Here is a 19,966-nt window from a genome sequence, read left to right as displayed (position 1 = left end):
ACCTTAGATTTGTCTGTTCGCCTCCATTTGTTTATTCAAATATTTATATCAATGTGAACTCATGAATATTTATTTTATACTTTAGGTCATCATCCAAAACTATTTTACATTGTTGCCCAGCTTTGTTCATTAGGAGTTCTTTCAGATGGCTCCTTGGACCTTGGGCATATACTCGCAATTGCAGGCTACTACTGCTGCTGTTTGAGCACTTCCTTATTTTCTGGCACTACAAGGTGTCCAGGGCTCATCTTGTCTATTTCCTCCAGTCCTAGCCATTCCTCCAAGAAGCCCTGGTTTCCTTACTGGAGAATGGTAAAAACCAAGATCCAGGCACTGTGCTTTTAGACCCTCTTGGCTGACAAGCAAGGAAATTTATGCTTTCATGCTAACCCTTGGAAAACACCTACTTATAATTACAGTATTTCTACATACAACCATCTGTATCCCTCTTAAGCCAAACATAAGTTTACAGTGATGCCTCCAATTCTAATCTATCAGCACATAGATCATTCTAGGGTCCTCCCCTGGCTCTCTGTAACCTCCCACTTCAAAAGTAGGAAACCTGGTTCCCAGGTTTACATAACTGACTGAATTGCTCAATTCCAGTAGACATGTATAGTGGTCCTGGACTTGTTAACCTGTATCCCCATGGGAAATACCTTAATCAACTACAGCACAGTACTGAGGTGCACTGCCTTTTGCCTTTAGTTTTACAGACTCCCCTCATTTCCAAAGTGACAGGTCAGCACCTTCTCCCCCAACCCCTTCCAGCGAGGTTGTTTCATACATTTTTAATACAGTTAGATTGTTTGGTCACAATGTGCATTCCAGCCTGGGATCCTCTGATCTCCTAAATGATAATTATTTATATATTATCAAATTAAATAATTTAAGTTTTATTTTCAACATGGGGCAGGGGGAGCGTGACAAGGGGAGAAGGTACTGATGGAACTCAAAAGGGAAGGTATTAACAATTTAGAGATTTTCTTAAGTTTCTACTGATTAAAAATAGAAATTTATTGAAAACTAATGTAATTATTTTTTAAACATATTGAAATCTTTGCACATAAAAATGGACATGGTAAAGATCAAAAGTAAGAAACATAGTTCCCTCTTATAATTGAAACATGGATTTTTCTAGGAGCTTTCAGTAACTTTATCCAATTTTCCTAATTGTAAAATGAGAATAAAACATTTCTTATCCAGGACTAAGAATTTATGGTAGGTATGCAGATAGTATTCTGCCACTCAAGGATAAAATGTTAGTTTTAATAAAAGCAGACTCTATGCCTTGGAGAAAATAAGCTCTACCCAATTATATTTTTCATACAATAGTAAAATTTTCTATTTTCACACAATCGTATTCATAAAGCCTAGTAACCCTGATGATGATTAACTTCTTATCACTGAGGAATTTTTTCTGTCTAGCAACCTGGGATCCTTAGGCATTTTAAAGTCCTTAAACTATCCAAACAGTTACCAATATACACCTAGATTTATTCTTAAGCATGTGGGAGAGTTTAAAAAGATTTAGTGGCCATAAATTACCCCAAAAAAGGACAAAAGGGAGAGGAAACATCTTTTGAGGATTTCTTTTTTAAAACAAAATTTATTATCCTCGTAAGGCTGCATAAATGCCATTTATTTACTAACACATAATCACAAATTTCCAAGGATACAGTTTAAACTCCTGCTATGATCATGCATTTTATTGAATTATCAGAAGAGGAAACATTACAAGTAAATTTGCCAAGACAACCTTTGCAGGAACAAGATGTGCCCAAGCACCCCTTCAGTTCCTTTACAGAAAGCAGCATTTATCCATACGTAATTCACACCTGACATGGAATGTAATTCAAAAATCTAATCTCTTTCTGTGTAGTGAGCACTGAGAAGGAAGCCATGTGTGAGGCCATTAATGAATATTTCTTCCAATTACTATTAATAGATTCTTCTTCCCCATTATTTTATTTCAAAAATGAAATATCTAGGAGTATTAAAAACCGATTTCCTAATCAAGTATTCAGAGACCATATGTTGTTAAATCTCATTGAAAACCCTATCCTTAATAATTTCAAAAAATTTTAAAGATACAATTAGAACACCTGTTTCTTTGAGCCTGGGTAGCTCAGTCAGTTAAGTGTCCAGCTTTTGATTTCTCCTCAGGTCACGACCTCCCGGTTTGTGAGATTGAGCCCCGCGTCAGGCCCTGTACTGACAGCACGGAGCCTGCTTGGGATTCTTTCTCTCCCTCTCTCCCTGCCCTTCCCCTGCTGGCGCTCTCCCTCTGTCTCAAAATAAATAAATAAACTTAAAAAAGAAAAAAAAAAAAAAAAAGAAAGAACACTTGTTTCTTTCTCTCCTGGTTTCCCAAGAATATCCAATAAGTTATTCTATACATAAATCAGTATGCTTTTGTACTGGTGTAAGTTTGTACCAACCCTGCAATTTCCCAAAGACTGTCTCAGACTCCAACAGAAATAAGACAAGAACTGAACTCATTGTAAGTAGAGTGGGAGACCAGAGCAGAGAGGTAAGATTGGAGGCAAGGAATAGGATAATTAGAGCCCAAAATTAAAGTGATGCTTTAAAAAAAGCAAATCTAAAAGGTTTGAGGGGGAAGGGGGTTAGGGAAGAGATCTAAGCAATTTCCAGAGACGACCACTTCTGTCAAGGGAGTCTGATGCCATAAAAGAAGGCGCTCAAAACAAGATCATGGAGATCAGCATTCCTATCGATTTGCAGTACATTAGCACAAAGACATAAGTAAAATAATGAGGAATCAAAAAAGTTTGATTTAAAAATCCTCAAATTCTAAAAACCTCGAACAATTGTGGGAGGAAGGGCAAGAAGAACAGAACAAATGGCTGCCTAACCTAACGTGCCCTTGGAAATTGATGCTTCATCAATTCCTTCTCTCCACACGAAAAACCCAGAGGCTCCTGGTGTCAAATATGAAGAATCAGCGCCAAAGGAGCAAGTGTGCAGTCTCAGCAGGACCGCCACACCCCACAAAAACACACCATTCCAGTGTTGTGGGGGTTCACGCTACCTGACAACTGACAGTCTGGGAGGCACAGCTGCCAAGACACAGGTACAGTAAGAAAAGTCCCCAAGCAGAGCTGGCGTTATTTGGAACCACTTTATCAGGCCTCACACCAACAAAGCTTGGCGGCAGTTTGTTCCCTCAGGGGGAATCTGAAGGAACTTTGAGAAAGTATTTGCTCAGAGCCACATATCGCTTCCATCTACAGCACTCAAGTCGCCAGCAGAGATCCCAACAGAGAGGTAGGCTCGGGATTTAATCATTAGGCTTGCCTTTCAATCTCCTAACTCAGAAATACAGGGGCTTAATAAGGTAATCTTTTCATCCTGACTTAAGGGAAATAATCCCATTAAGAGTTGAGCATGCCTGGGAATTTACCTGCTTCACCGTGGGTCTAGGGATTTGAGGCTCGATGGGTAATGCCACAGAATAAAGAGGAGCATCTTTGCAGAGACTGTCTCCTGAGAGTGTCCCTGCAAAGGCTCCTCTCCCAGTGTGTGAGATGAACGGGCAGGGGGCTGTGGGGCGCCCAGATAACCTACCTGCCACTCTGGTCTGAGGTCCAGGTAACTGATCGCCCCTGGGGTTTGGTGCTGTACCGTATCCTTATGGCGTGAGGAAAGTCAGTAGCTGTCTGAGCCCCTGTCTTCCTGATCTGCAAGCTCCAAGTGTCAGTGTCAAACAGGAGTTCCCCACAGCCAGGAGCCTGGCTGCAACGAGCATAATAGTCTAACTGCTCCCTCCAACGATCTGCAGGCAGAGTCACAAGTTCACACACAATCTGATTCCTGAGCTCCTCAGAAACAACTGTGAGCTTGGGAGACCTTGTCAATTTTTCAATACCTGGCACAGCAGCAACATCCACCTCCTCAACCTTTAACACAGATAAATCACAGCAGTCCAACACTAGCAAAAAATCCTCACTCCCATGATTCCCTGTGTCACAGCAGTACTTTGAGCTAGAAATCCCAGAAGCCTGTTCCCAGTTGTCATGGTTACCATCTTTACCAGAAGTATCTTTTTCACCTTTACCACAGATTGTAAAATCATTAGATCTTGTTTTAGAGGAGAAGGTCCTTGTATCTGTCACAGGACTATGGCAGGGTTCAGGCATCCTAAATCTGCAGGCTTCGTTTGACTCAGATCGGCAGGGTTCCTTGGTGGACCCACTCTGTTTCTGGAATCTGTTTCCAGACTCAAAGAAAAGCACTATGGTGCCCTCGATGATTTGACTTTCAAAGTCCACATCTAAATCCAGTACATAGTGCTTCACAAGTATGTGGCTGGTGTTGGCCATGAGAGGTAGGTCATCCCGGGAAGGGTCCAGCTTTGTGTCCATGGCGTTGGTTGTTGTTCGAGAGCTTTGTTAAAATCTCAGAAGGGGCTTCCTAGCTGCCTTAATCTTCCGGAATCATAAATGGCCGCTTACCAAAAAAACACCTGATGTCATAATTATGGCTCTTTCAGTCCCCTGGCAAAGAAGAAAAACACCATTAGACAAAATTCCAAACAAGACCCTAAATGTTCCTACAACCACTGCTTCACTTCAGCAAACTGACTCCTTCCTTAAATAATCCCCCAATGTGGTAGAAGCTCATGGCTAGAAGGCAGACTAATCTTTCTGACTGACATCAAAGAAGGCTGCATTATGGGTTTCTAAAAATATTTCAATTACCAATGGAATGAAAGGGGCCTCCACAAAGCCTGAAGATTCTTGCTCTTAACTAGAACAGTCCTTGTTCTGGGAAAGAGCAATTGTTATGCAAAAGCATAACTGAGCATCACTGCGCCTCTTGTTTTAAAAGATATTAAATGCATCATTTCTAATTTTGTGCATCAAAGATAAGTGATTGTTTCTCTACTGTGATTCTAAGTAACAAATGTGAACGAAGGCTAAATGGCCTCATACGTTTTATTCTTTGAGAGTAATAATTTAATACATAAAATGTAACTCCAGGGATTAATGTACTTTTCACATTAGGCCTGCTCTCATATCAGCACTTCCAGTAAATTACAGGAAAATGAGCCAATTTACCAGGAGTGCATTCTAAGTATTCCTTTGAGATTGTTCATGGAGATTTTTCAAATTTATAGTTAAATACTCAAGGTATATCATTACATCTTAATAGCTGAAAACCCATTAACATTCTGGATAATAGCCTTCTTGTGGCAAACAAAAAGGTCTTCTCACTTGAAAAAAAAATAGTATGCAAATACCTATAAAAGGAAAAAGAGAAATTAAAATGTAGAAACAGATGTTGTAATAAAATGCTCAAGTTCTTCATAAAAGTTCTGAATCAAAATGTATTCTTATTTTATAATAGCAATCCGGCTATAAGAAAAATTATTTGAAATTATTTCAGTCCCTGTTGTGTACCTAATTTCTTTCAGCATATGCTGTTCTTTATTTTTTATTCTTTTACCAAAAATGAAAACGGGGGAAAGAAATAACAACTCTGACAGGGTAGATATATTTAAAATAATCTTTGTATTTCTACATATCAGGAGGTATTCTTGTATCAACTACAAAACATCGCTTGCTTGACTTTTCAAGTAAAACTGAACCCTCCCTTTTTATTCTGTTTAACTCCTCCTCACTTCCCCTCAGATTTTATCTGCCTGTCTACTAGACTCTTATTTCCTTCCTTTTAGAATCTCATTCCAGAAATCAAACCTATTGAATTTTCATTTTCTACCTCTCCACAGGCTACTTCCTCAGGAAAATCCTACCTACCCTAAGCGGGAGGGGGGTGGAAAACCTGGCTTCCTGCATCCTTGTCCAATCTGGTTTCAAGCTATTTTCCCGGCACGGAGACCATACTCCCTTTGCATCCGTGTCCTCTAGCCAAAGGGCCTGCTCAACAGTCTGTCCCTAAATATGACCTGCTCTTTGGACTAGGCAGTGGCCATACCTGGAGTGTTCCCATAGCCACCTGCCAAATTCCATTCTGTCTCCACACCCAGTTCAAGTGCAATCACCTCCTGAAATCCTTCCTTACTCTCTATTCTCCCACCCTTCACCAAACTGTATGTGGCAATATACAGTTTGACTTTAAAAGTAATAGGAACTGAAAGAAATCAGGGATGCAAAGAATATTTTGAGATTACTTTATAAAGAAGTTGGCACTCGCCTGGGCTCTAGAAGAATCAATAGGCCAAGGGAGGAAGACAGAGTGTTTTCTTTTCTGCATGAAAGCAATTGAACTTGTCATGTAAAGAATAATTCATAGTCTAACCCTAATAGATCCTTTCATTTACTTGTAAAAATTAATATAATTTAAGAATAAAATGTATTCTATAGAGCAGTTGTCACCACTTTTGTCCCTGGTGGCCGATAATAAGGCAGCCTGAGAATCCCATCCATCCAAGCCTGTTAACATCACCTCGTCACCCTAACTGGAATCATTTGCTTCTCTTCCATGGATTCTTGAGTACACTCCCCATAGCTGCAGTTCTAAATCTTTTCTTCTTTTAACTTTCCAGTTCCATGCCTGCTGACTCATTCTCGGCTAACTATTTGGCCTCCCACTTTACTGAGATTATTTCAAATCTCTGAAACTCCCTCATGGCTCAAGTATCTGTAGTTCTTCACAACTATTGCCTTCTCCTTTTTGACTCAAAGAAAACAATAGTATCCCTTCTCCCCAAAGCTAATTCCTTTCCCCTTGAATCCTAGCTTCTGGGGTATGAAAGGGCCAAATGAATAGCACTCTTCTTGCCCACTCAAATTCTGAACACACTGAAATATAAGATGAGGATATGGCAGAGGGATACCAAAATATCACTATTATTACAGGTGAAGGTTAAACTGGAGAAGATGGTTTAGTGTGGGAGCCAAAGGTACCTGAAAACTCAATCCCAAAATTCAATAGATTTACCCCCAGGGTCACAGGAAACACTGGATCAGGTCAAAGCTCCCACAAAAGGTACCCTCTCCAGGTAAGAATTAGGGCCTGGAGAAGTAAGGAGAATAGCCCTCCAAGGTCAGGACTGCTGGCCTAAAAGCAAAAGGGAGGAACTCAAAGGAACAGAACATGCTCGATTTCTTCTTCCCGCTCCACCTCCTTTAAGAGGGAAGGAGTAAAGTGATCAAGAATTTTACAGTAATTAAGCACCCTTCACAAGACAGGAAATATCAGAAATAAGAAGCTTTCCCTCAAACTCTATCTCCTCCTACTAATTTGGAATCTTCTTACATTTGACAAAAAATGTTTTTCTCTTGCCAACATCTTCTTCCTCTCAGTGTTTCTATCCTATTCCCAATGTTTCAAACACTCCCAGGGGCTGCCATCTTCAAAAACAAACATTGCAATATATCCATATCAAAGCAGTATGTTATACACCTTAACCTAATACAATGTTGTATGTCAATTACATCAATTAAACTGGAAAAAAATAAAAACAAACAAAAACATTCGACCCTGCTGCCTATGTTAACTAAGTTTTTATTTCTTTGCATTCTGGAACTGACAGATTCCTTAGGGCTTAGTGCAACTGTCTAGTTCTACAAATCATGACAATGAGGCCCAGAGAGGTAAAGCAATGTGCCAAGGTCACTCATTTCTGATGCTTTTCTCCTTGCCAATTCTTTCCCTTGCAATTCTCATTCTCCAGCTCTTGTGGCCATTTTCTTTATGTTGTCCAAGTCATAAATCAAATGTCACCTCCTAAGACTGTCTTCCTGTATTCCCATGCTCCCATTCCTATCCTTCAAGTCATATGGACTAGACTCATTTCATACTTTAATAGCTTTGTGGGGAAAGGAGAATTTTTAGGCCAGCCCCAGAAGATTCAGAAGATCACGGTCACCTCTGCATGGTTTCCAACCTAAGCTGTGTACAATATGTATGTAAGTCTGTTAAACTCGTTGCTTATTACACCTATTTCCTCCTTGCCTTGGATTCTTAGATGACCTGAATCTCCTTTCTCGACAAGTTCACAACTCTCACTGATGTCAATCAGGGTCACAGCCCCACGTTTAGGGAAGAACTGAACTAACTGTGGTTGCAAATGCGAGTACGTGGCCACCTTGTAAGGCTTCTCTCAGCAAATAGTAACCATATTTCTAAGCAGTCTGTTGACTTCAGCACTTTTTGCTATTATTGTGCTCCAATTTAAAATGCCAGTTTGTCTCACTGAAGCATTTTTCCATTCTCTGTCATAAGCCATAACATATAAAATTCCCCCCTTTATCAAACCCAATGGTTAGTTTCCAGTGGCTAACCACTGCTGCCTCTAAAATAAGTGTACTGTGTGGTATGTATTTTAAACGCTTAAATGATTGTCTTAGCAACACCAGTAAAGGCTTCAAAAGGATTAACGTACAGCAATATTTTTCTTGAGAAACGTGGGAGGAGGGGGCAAAAGAGAGGATCAAATGCTAAACAGTTATGGCACACTGAAGAAACTGCCCTGCCACTTTCACTCGCCAAACAGAAGTGCACACACCTACAAATGTGTAAAATAGCCTCTGTAGAGCCATTCCAGATACCTCTAAAGAAAATAATTTCACTCTCCTTTCAAGCTACAAAGCCACATGTGTGATTCTCATGACCCTTCCCTTATCCTGCCTCATTCTGCAGTTACCTCTACCCTTCCATGGTCTAAAAACAACTAGAGATTCCTGATTCATCTTTGTATGCATGGCCACGTTGAGTAGAACGTACACAGTAGGTTCTCAGCAAATATCTGTGGAATTGACATCTGAGGTCATTTATGACTTCTATGTCTAGCTATCTACAGAGCAGGGATTCTGGCTTGCATAGGTTCTAGTAGAAAGTTATGGCTTAAAAAACATCTTTCTCCAAATGGTTCTCACTTTTTCTTCTCATACCTGTCCCTCTTTATGCCACATCTCTTTCCTTGTAAGCAAGTCAAGGGAAAAGGAGAAATTTACCGTATACCACTGAGCACACTATGAGTGGTTACAAAATATTTCATTCTACAGACTACTTGTTCAGAGGAAGATAGCTTTCTGCTATTCCAAGTGTGTTCCTTCTGTAGAATACAGTGATTGCTCTTAATGACAGCCAGTTTACTTGCTGAAGTATACTGTTTCTGGGCACAGTTCCTCAGACACTCAAATGCATATAATCATAGGAACATAGCTTATTGCTGTGAAATTTGATAAAATAATTTCAGAATTAGAAGGAATCTTAGAAGCACAAATGTATTATTTTGTATTTAGAAATGTCACACTGACATATTACTCTGTAACTTATTTCTTTCACTCAGTGGTTTTGAAATACAGCCATGTAGATACACATAAATCTGGCTCATGTCTTGTAAATGCTGCTTAGTGTCCCTATATGAATATTCTACAATTTATCTACACATTTCCCTACTGATACTTAAATCCTTTTAAATTTGTCATTATTATACACCATGCTACAATGAACATCCCTATATAGGTCTCCTGGTGCAAGTGTTCCCTGGGTGAAACACCTAGAAATTCCATTTGGCCTCAGATTAGTATTGCCACACCAACTTTCTTTTGGTTTGTTTTTAACTGATACATCTTTTTTATCTCTTTATTTTTATTGTTAACTGCTCTGGGTTGTTTTGCCTTGAGTATCCTTTTAAAGCAACAGTTGGCTGTATTTAAAACATATAATTATCATTTTTAATAACTGAGGTTAATTTACTTAACATTTATCATGATTACTGCTATAACAGCACTGATCTCATCTCAACCAATTTATTTTATGTTTTCTTTCTTTTTCTTTCTTTCTTTCTTTCTTTCTTTCTTTCTTTCTTTCTTTCTTTCTTAAATGTTTATTTATTTTTGAGAGAGAGAGAGAGAGAGAGAGAGAAACAGATCGTGAGCATGGGAGGGGCAGAGACAGAGGAAGACACAAAATCCCAAGCAGGCTCCAGGCTCTGAGCTGTCAGCATAGAGCATGACACAGGACTCAAACTCACGAAATGTGAGATCATGACCCGAGCCAAAGCCAGAGGCTTAACTGACTGAGCCACCCAGGCGCCCCTATTTTGTGTCTTCTATCTACCATGATTTCTTTGCTACTTAGCTTTTACTTTCTGCTTTTTGCTGCATTTCTGAAATATTTTTTCCCTCTACTGTTTCATAAGTTATACAATCTATTTCTTTAACGTGCCTACTTAAAGTCAATCTCTAGTAGTCTTCTAAATAATAAGACCCTAGAAAGTTTTACCCTCAGTCTCTCCTCTTCCCCACTCTCTGATATATCAGCTTCCACATTATTGTTGCTAATGCCTTAATATCACATTGTGGGGTTTTTTAAGTTTATTTATTTTGAGAGGGCATACATGCAAGAGGGGGAGGGGCAGAGAGAGACTGGGAGGCAAGGGAAAATACCAAGCAGCCTCAGTACTACCAGTGCAGAGCCCAACATTGGGCTCAAACTCATGAACTATGAGATCATGACCTGAACTGAAGTCAAGAGTCAGACACTTAATGAATGAACCACCCAGGCAGCCCAATATCACATCTTTAACAACCCTCATCCAACTTAGGAAAAAAAAAAAAAGTTAATACTTACTTGTATTTGTTTACCAGATTCCTTACTCATGACTGATTTATGCATTCCATTCATCCTGTCAGGGTTCAATTTTGTCCCAGTTGCTATTGCTACCTGAAAAATTAACTCAAGACTTTGTGGCTTCAAAAAGCAACCATTTGATTCTGTTCTGTGGGTCAGGAATTTGGGTATCACTCAGCTGGGCCATTTTCTGAATCTTATGAAAATGACTATGGCACTCAGTGGTAAGAGGATGGCTCATCTGGGGGCTCTGATGACCAGGAGCAGTCATACACAGCCCATCTAACATAGAGGTTTCAGAAGAGCTGGACAACTTATATGGCAACTGGTGGGCCTCAGAGCACGTGTCCCAAAGGACCAGTTGAAAGCTGAATGACCTTTTCTGACCTAGCCTCAAAAGTCACTGTGGTATCACTCTACCATATCCTATTGGTTTCAAAAAGAGTTGTATAGCTAAGCTAGTCCAGATTCAAGGAGAGGGAACTCAACTTCATGTCTTGATGGGAGAGTGGCTAGGTCATACTGCAGAGTGGCCTGTGAGAAGGTAGACACTGTTATGGCCATTTTGGGAAAATACACTCTGCCACAATTTCCTTGTTACTTAAGTATGTCTTTAGTAATTCTTTCAGGAGTCCATGAGTAGTAAACTTTCAACATCCATATGTTTGAAAATGTCATTATTATATCCTCACTATTGAATGATCACTTAACTAAGTGTAGATTTTAGGCTGATAGTTATTTTCACTTAGTACTTTGAACATATTACTATACTATATTCTGACATTTCTTTGTGCTGATAAGGCATTTGATATTAATCTGCATTTCTTGATATGTATCTGTTTTTTTCTCCCTAGTGGCTTTTATACTTTTTCATTATCTTTGATGTTCTATTGTCTCATTTGATGTATTTAAATGTGAATTTATTTTTATATGGCTTGCTCAAGATTCAGTGTGCTCCTTTAGTCTGAGGAATTCTTTCCATGTATAACGCCAAGTAGACAGAAATTTTCCTTGCCTCTCTATTGAGACAGTGTAATGGAATTTTCTTTCTCCATTTGCCCCTTCATGGCTTCTGGCTTTATACAGGTATCTCAGTTTCAGTTCTCCACAGGTACTAGGTCTATGGCCAAACACCTCTTCCTTGGTATATATCAGGATCCAACCCCCTTGCGATTAAGCCTACATTTTCCCTCTCCATTTTGGTTAACTAGGATAACTCTTTCTTGGTTGTGAATCTGCGTGTGTGTGTGTGTGTGTGTGTGTGTGTGTGTGTTATACTTTGTCCAGCATTTCTAAATACTTGGTAAGTTTTTTGTTTGTTATTGTTGTTTTTTAAGTAGGCTCCACACCCAGCATGAAGCCCAACACGGGGCTTGAACTCACAACCCTGAGATCACAACCTGAGCTCAGATAAAAGAGTCGGACGCTTAACCAACTGAGCCACTCAGATGCCCCCAGCATTTCTAAATACTTGAAGGGGGGGGGGGTGGGGAATTCCTCATAATTCAGTTCATCATACTGACCAGAAACCCACGAAATCCACTTTACCAATTAAATGGTCCACAGCCACAAGTCCCCTGGCTTAAGAAGTTTTCATGCAGGCCATGGTTTGCTGTATAACTTTCTAGGCACCATAGCGACAGATTCCCTCCCTTTCATCATCACAGAAGCCTAGAGAGATGATTAAAGACTGAGGGGATAAGAATACATGCAAAGAAGCCAAGATGCAAAGAAAGCTGGACCATATTGCTCATTCATTCAACAACTATGTGGAATCCTCTTCTATTCTCTTTATTAACTTTTTCTCTCTCCCAACCATGTCCTCAAGGAAAACTTTCCAGACCTCACCGATTAAGTCAATTTCCCTATTAGATCTCATAGCACTGTATACTTCTTTATAGCACTATAGTTTTCATTTTCCATTTTTTGTTTGATTGTTTAATTAATATTGTTCTTCCTCTTAAATGAAAGAGAGTACCACTTCTGGTAATAGCAGAGTAGCTTATATCAAACCCATCCTCTTATTGATAGCACTCGTAAACTCTAGACATCAACAATAAAAATCTGAAGGTTCATGAGAATGAACAGAAAGCTGACAGAAACTGTAGGGAGTTAACACTTGGGAGAAGGGAATGGCACTGAGTTTCCTGGGTTATTGCTTTTCATCTGAGGGCAGACCCTAGTTGGCACTATACTACTAAAATTCAGACTGAGACCTGCAACCTTACTGGCTAAAAAATCAGAAAACAGAGTTCAGGACTGACTCAGTACCTGGAAAGTAAAGAAGGAAAACTTCAGAAAAGGTATGAGGCCCATATTCTGCATATATACTGCCTACTTTTCTATGGAACCCCTGAACCATGCATTTAGAGGCAGACCAAATAGTCCAAGTATGGCTAAATGAACTGAAGTAAGATTTCTGCTGCTGCCCACTTCAGGGAAGGCAAAGTTGAAAGTTTAAGTTCAGCCAAGTTAATTGCCTCCTAATACAAATACAAAACATTAATACTCTTCAGAGGAACATAAATCCAGTTTCTACTAAAGTATCAATCACAATGTCCAAGATAAAATCCAAAATTATTAAACACAAAAAGAAACAGGAAAATATGACCCATACTTAAAAAGCAATCAAATGGAAACTGACATGAGTGGACCCAAATATTAGAATGCTAGAAACAGCAAACAAGGACTTTAAAGCAGTTATTAGTATCATAGTTAAGGACACAAATACCATAATGAATGAACTAAGGTACACTCAGCAGAGAAAAAGAAATTACTTAAAAAAAAAAAAAAAAAAAAGGAAATTCTAAGAACTGAAAAATACTATGTCTGAAATAAAAAATCCACTGAAGGGGCGCCTGGGTGGCGCAGTCGGTTAAGCGTCCGACTTCAGCCAGGTCACGATCTCGCGGTCCGTGAGTTCGAGCCCCGCGTCAGGCTCTGGGCTGATGGCTCGGAGCCTGGAGCCTGTTTCCGATTCTGTGTCTCCCTCCCTCTCTGCCCCTTCCCCGTTCATGCTATGTCTCTCTCTGTCCCAAAAATAAATAAAAAACGTTGAAAAAAAAATATTTAAAAAAAAAAAAAAATCCACTGAAGTTTAACAGAGATTATAGAAGAATAAGTAATCTTGAAAATATTTATATAGCAAAAATATTTATATGGCAATATTTATATAGCAAATATTATTATTAGCAATCTGAAGACCAGGGAGAAAAAATATGAATCAATGAACAGAGTCCCAGGTACTTTGGGTCAAAGATTTAACATATATAGAACTGAAGTCCAAGAAGAACAGGTGAATAAGAATGCTGCAGCAAAGAATACATTAAAAAATAATGAGCAGTGACAACAACCAGCACCCAGGTTACGGTTCCTAAATACCATTTTCCAATGAAAGGAACTCCTAGGAGGAAGGGCTGATTCTAGGACTGGGGCAGGAAAAACAGAAGATGAGCCTACAGCATCATATAGATCCCAAAAGTAAGAAAGCTTAAAAAAAAAAAAAAAAAAAAAGGCAGTGGGTGGGGGAGAATGGGCATCTCAAAAGGACACAGGAACTAACTGCAGGAGCTTCCAATAGCCAAAAGTAGAACAATCTGAGCAGGAAAATAAATAATGACAGTATTGGATTAGAACCCAAAGAGTAAAATAAACACCTATAACTCAATTTTGATAAAAACAAATGATTGATAAATGGGGAAGAAGGGAACATCTTCCTTAAATAATTCCAAATAACAGAAATTGATACTACCTCTTCCAAAAGGCAGGGGTAAGGCTTAATTTCCTTCCCCTTGAGTATGAGCTCCGCTTAGTGACTCACTTCCAAAGAATAGAGAATGGAAAAGAAGAACTACAAAATTTAGAGTAGAGAAATGTGGCAGACATACACTTAACCACATTATCGAGGTTAGTATCACCAGTGATAAGTCATTCTGGTATCATTATCCCATCCTATGATTCAATCATTGAGAAGGGCACCTGACCTCTGTAGTATTCTTCTCCAAATCCATAAGCTCAGTTTAAGTATTATAAAACATCTGACAAACCCACACTGAAGGACATTCTAAAAAATATTTGTCCAGTATTCTTCAAAATTGTCAACACAATGAAAAGCGAGTAAAATCTGAAAAACTGTTACAGATTGAAGGAGGCTTAGGGCATGATGATAAAATGTAATGTAGTATCTTAGACTGGATCCCAAAACAGGAAAAGAAGAAAATAAAAAAGGACACTAGTGGGAAAACTGTAGTTATTAGTGGCATTGTGCCAATTTACTTTTATAATTTAACAAATACACCATGATTATGTAAGATTATGGGAAGCTGGGTGATACATATATGGGAACTCTATAGTATCTTTGCAAATCTTCTGGTAAATCTGAAAGTATCACAAAAGAAACCATTTATTTTTAGAACAGTTAAAATTTTCCAAATTTGGTGAGAGATATAAATCTAAAGATTCAAGAATCTGAGAACTCAAGCAAGATAAATGCAAAGGAAACCACAGCTAGGTGTGACACAAACTGCTAAAAACCAAAAATAAGGAAAAAAATCTTGAAACTAGCCAGAACAAAATGATATTACATACAGGAGGAAAATGACACAAATGACATCTGGCGTCTCATCAGAACAACACTTATCAGAAATCATGGTAGCTCAGAAAACAATGGAATGATATCTTGTAAGTGTTTAATGAATTTGGGGAAGCACATTTGCCTCAAATATATTAGTCCTAAAATACTATTTATTTTATAAGAACAATTTACTAGGAAGCTCTTGTTTTTGTGCTTAGCATGACGGCAACCCATTTCCGCTTAAATTATCCAAACTTCTGAATAAAGGGGGCCTGGACCAATTTCTAGTTTAATTTAAAATTGGTATTTCCTCTTACTTACTTTTAAATTTTTAATTCTTTGTATTTAAAGACAAATGTATACTCTAAAAGACTAATCCTCTCTCCAAAATACCTGGCTCTTTCCTTCTCAGTAGAAATGCTCATGAATCACGGACAAGTTGACATAGCATGGAGCAGGTTTTCCACCCAAAAGTTTGAGTAGCTATTAAAGTGTCTGGCCCCTCAGAACTCTTCTTTCAGCTGCTCATTTTATTTTTTTATTTTTTATTTTTTTTTAATTTTTTAACGTTTATTTATTATTGAGAGACAGAGAGAGACAGAGCATGAGCAGGGGAGGGGCAGAGAGACGGGGAGACACAGAATGTGGAGCAGGCTCCAGGCTCTGAGCTGTCAGCATAGAGCCTGACGCGGGGCTCGAACTCACAAACTGTGAGATCATGACCTGAGCCGAAGTCGGAAGCTCAACCGACTGAGCCACCCAGGCGCCCCTCAGCTGCTCATTTTAATACCTTGCCAATTTGATAGCAATAGTTCACTGATGCCTTAAACAGTTAATAAACTTTCAAAGTTGAAGTTATTTTTAAACAGCAGAAACAAGCCAATCAGATAATCACCATTATCTCTGGTACAGTTTTGATCTTTGAGTTTAGGATATGCCAATATGCCTTCAGTCACTTTATTTGGTTTCCAGCATTTTAACATTAAGCTTTCCCCTTTTGTTCATTTCTTTTTATTTTTCTTCTACTTCAAGTAAAAATGCAGTGTTAAAACAACATTAAGCTATATGTTTTAACTGAACAAAGTACCAGGATATTCAGAGTTTAAATTCCCTCTGGAACCCTAATTCTAACAGCCTGCACTGCACCCCCACCCCGCCCGTGGTATAAATATATGCTACAATAGGGTCTTTCATTGCAAAACTCATACCTGTGAGGCAATGTCATTTATCACTGAGTAAATAATGCAAGATAACATACTGAAAAGGGGATTTTGCTTTATTCCCTTAACTATAAATAAAAATATGTAGCACTTTTCAGGATTACCATGTGGTATGATATGTATGATTTAATAAAGATTAAATACCAATCTTTAAACCAAACTGTAAATAAGATAAACTATGGTCTCTGGTCTCAAGTTTTAAATAGACTCTCTTTTCTTTAAATTTACTGCTTTCATGAAGCATATAAGGGTGACTGCATATAATTTGTGATCCTGCAATGAAAGAGCTATTGTGATATGTATATGTGGGGGAAAAAACACAACAACTGGAGTTAATGTTGTTGTGGGAATTAAAGAAAGTGCCTGTGATGAAGATCAGTGCAGTGAGGCCAAGTCAGAACTAGAGTCAAAGGCCTTTTTCCGGATAAAGAAAGCAAATCACTGTCAGCTGTGGCTTGATTTATATATTATAACCAGTCGGGGCGGAGGGGGGGGGGAGGGGGGAGGGGGGAGGGAGAGAGGTCTAACATGTGAAAACAGAAAACAAAAACTGATTTTACTCACATCAGTATATGACTGCCCTGAATTATGTTTGAACATGATGTGATATGATGGAATTCAGCTTCCCTGATGGCAGCTTGTGTTTATTCTGGCTATTCTGATCCCATCTCAGCATCCAGATGCCATTCCTCTCTGGTGCCTAATGTGTTTATGCTCACAGTATCAGCAGGCATTGGGTTGCAAAGATCAGATTGGAAGTGATTTCACTCTATTTTCAAAGAGAAAAGAATTTATCCCTTTGATTGCTACTTGCTTGCAAAGTAGAACTTGTTTCAGTTTTCTAAAAGTGCCACTTAAACTAAATTATAGCAGAGTGATCGCAAAAGGATTCCTAGGAGAACACATTACAGTTACAGAAAATAGAAATTTCACTTTTCTACTCCTTTTTCAAGAAGTCATACTGACCAGCAAAGGCAGTGGAAAAGTTCTTTACCTGCTGAACTGCAACATCTCATTCCTCCTTAGGAGATGTATCTTCATCAACACTGATTTGTTTCCTGGCACTAACAACAATTAAAGGTTTCATATAAACATCTAAACTTTAAAACTAGAAAACAGCTTTTCTGTGTCAAAACTGTTAGACATGTCAATAGAACACAACAAAGAACTCATCAATCATAGCGTGGCCTGTTGTGGATACACCTCTCCAGACAAGCTGACTTTGTCCTCACAGAATCCCTTTATCCTTCCCCCTTCCTGTGTTCTTTGCCGTCTTGTTGATGGCACAAGACCTACTAACATATACTGACAACTCTCCATTATCCAGAGGCAAAGGCCATGATTTGTCAGGTTTTTTTTTTTAAGTGCCTTTATGAAAAACTGGACACTAGCGAAAAGCAATGAAAACATCTGTTAGAGATAATCTATCTAGAAGAAGAAATAGTTGATGTTTACTGTAATACTATTCTATTCTATTTTTATTCTTTATCCCCTTTTACAGATGAGGAAATGATGTGGGGAGAAGCTAAGTGTCCAAGATTACCAAGATTTGAACTCAAGTAGTTGGACTCCAGAGTGCTCTTGCCCTCTACTGCAGGGCAATCCTACAGAGTAACCACGGCATGCCACCGCGTGTTAATGTCACAGGTAAAACCAAACAGAAGCCCATCATAGAAAACCACAGAGGTGAGGGGAAAACCTAGAACTGGGTACAGGAGTATGAAGGGAGCAAAATTAGGTCAGGGAAGGGAGGGGTGAGGACAAACAACAGACACTGCATCTCTGCCCAGCTCTTGTCCCGTTCTAATACTTTTTTTTAAGTTGTTTTTTTGTTGTTGTTGTTGTTTTTGGTGTTGTTGTGTTTTTTGTTTTGTTTTGGTTTTTTTTTGAGAGAGAGAGAAAGAGAGAGCACAAGCAGGGGAGGAATAGAGAGAGAGAATCCCAAGCAGGCTCTGTGTTGGCAGCACAGAGCCTGATGTGGAGCTCGAACCCACAAACCATGAGATCACGACCTGAGCCAAATCAAGAGTCAGATACTTAACCAACTGAGCCACCCAGGTGCCCCTCCCCCATTCTAATACTTAAGAGAGAAGTCCATGAAAATGAGAAATTAATTAACAGATGATTTTGACAGGTAGAGGGTTTTAAGGTGCATTTCAAATATTATAATGTTTACAGTACCTAAAACATACTTGTATTTTTTCATACTTTTAATGAATAACAATTGTGTTTCTAAATATCAGATGTAAGTTTAATTAAATAATTTTATGTTAAGTCCATTTCTTACCACATTTTTATTCTTCTTTGAACCATGATGGGGATTATACGACGCCCACTCCCCATCTCCCCAGGACTCTGTCTCTCAGTAACTCCTATTTACTGAGCAGTGATTGGAGTATGAAGCTGAATTTCCCAGGCTGGACCCATGCTGTTTCGAGCCATTTCACCAATGCTCTCACCAGGGCTTCTGAGTCCCTGCTCACTGAACTCGGACCACATCAGTGTTTCACCCCTGTAATGCCCTACCATGCATTTTCGGTTTTGAAGCCACAGAGACTTGCGAGTTCCCATCCATTTCTCCTGCTAACCACCCTCAGTTTGCCATCTACCAGTAGTTACTGGGTTATGCTCCATTCCTGTTCAGGCAGAGCCCATTCCCACCCCCCCAGGCTCACTCATGACCTCTGCTCTCCACTCCTGCTCCTGCCATGAACACGGCCACCGCCTCCTTCCTTCCCACATCTACTCTCCCACCTCCCAGCTGATAGGAGCCTTTAAAGCTGCTCAGGTTCTCCTACAGCAAACAAAACAAAATAAAACAAAACAACAACAACAACAACAAAAAACCCCAGTAACAGCAAAATATGCTTTCCCTTACTTGGCCCAACAGTACCATTCGAGCTTTTGCCTCTGTCTTACTATCAAACTTTCCCAGCCAATAGCCCATACCCTCTTCTATTTTATGATCACACATTTCTTACAATGTTGAAATCTGGTATCTGACCATACCACTTCACTAAAAGTTTATTTTTAAACATTCACAGGGATTTTCTTCTTGCCAAATCTAGCTTGACCTCAGTCCTTTTCCTTGACTCTCTGTGGCATCTGTCACTACTAATCTCCCATCACCTCCAATGATTCCTAGGAGACTATACTGTCTACACCCCCTCTTACATCTCTGCTCTCAGACATTGGATGTCCCCCAGGCTCACAGTCCTGGGCCCTCTTCTCATTCTGGAATCTGTCTTTTGCTCACATCTCTGGTACTCAACTAACCTCCCTATGGAAAGGACTCAGCTCCTTACCTCCAGCTCTGTCTTTAAGTCCCTGTCCTTACCTTCAAAGCAATACTTCTCAAACTATCTGTGGCGAAGGGCTAGTTATTTTTTCCCGTTACAGGTCAACACTTTTGTAAAACATAATGAAAACAAATCACCAAAAGAAAAAAAACCCTACAAAACACAAGCCCTGATTAAATAATCAGATTGGATTTAACATAAGCGCAACCAGAATAAACCATAACATGGGAAAGAAGAAAATAATTACTATAATAGTTTTTTTAATGTTTATTTATTGAGTGAGAGAGAGAGAGAGAGAACAAGAGGGG

General features: G+C 39.1%; 1 protein-coding gene across 18 annotated transcripts in view; it reads right to left on the bottom strand.

Annotated features, from left to right (window-relative positions):
* Positions 1-19,966, bottom strand: part of AOPEP (aminopeptidase O (putative)) — a 342,210-nt gene that overhangs the window by 301,323 nt on the left and 20,921 nt on the right. For 17 of the 18 annotated variants that reach the window (XR_009603091.2, XR_013551794.2, XR_009603099.2 and 14 more), the window contains exon 2: positions 3,589-4,517. Coding sequence is in view for 15 of the 18 variants with exons in the window: in XM_060609897.2 (XP_060465880.1) it covers positions 3,589-4,385 (797 nt within the window). In the remaining 3 variants the exon portion in view is untranslated. Of the gene's footprint in view, positions 1-3,588; positions 4,518-9,695; positions 9,770-19,966 lie in introns of those variants that run through there. The other variant, XM_060609892.3, reaches the window with a different exon arrangement.

The sequence above is a fragment of the Panthera onca genome, chromosome D4 (assembly GCF_046562875.1).
Source record: "Panthera onca isolate mPanOnc1 chromosome D4, mPanOnc1 haplotype 2, whole genome shotgun sequence".
Classification (NCBI taxonomy): domain Eukaryota; kingdom Metazoa; phylum Chordata; class Mammalia; order Carnivora; family Felidae; genus Panthera; species Panthera onca.
Note: the sequence above shows the minus strand (reverse complement) of the source record. Positions and strands in the feature narration are given on the sequence as shown.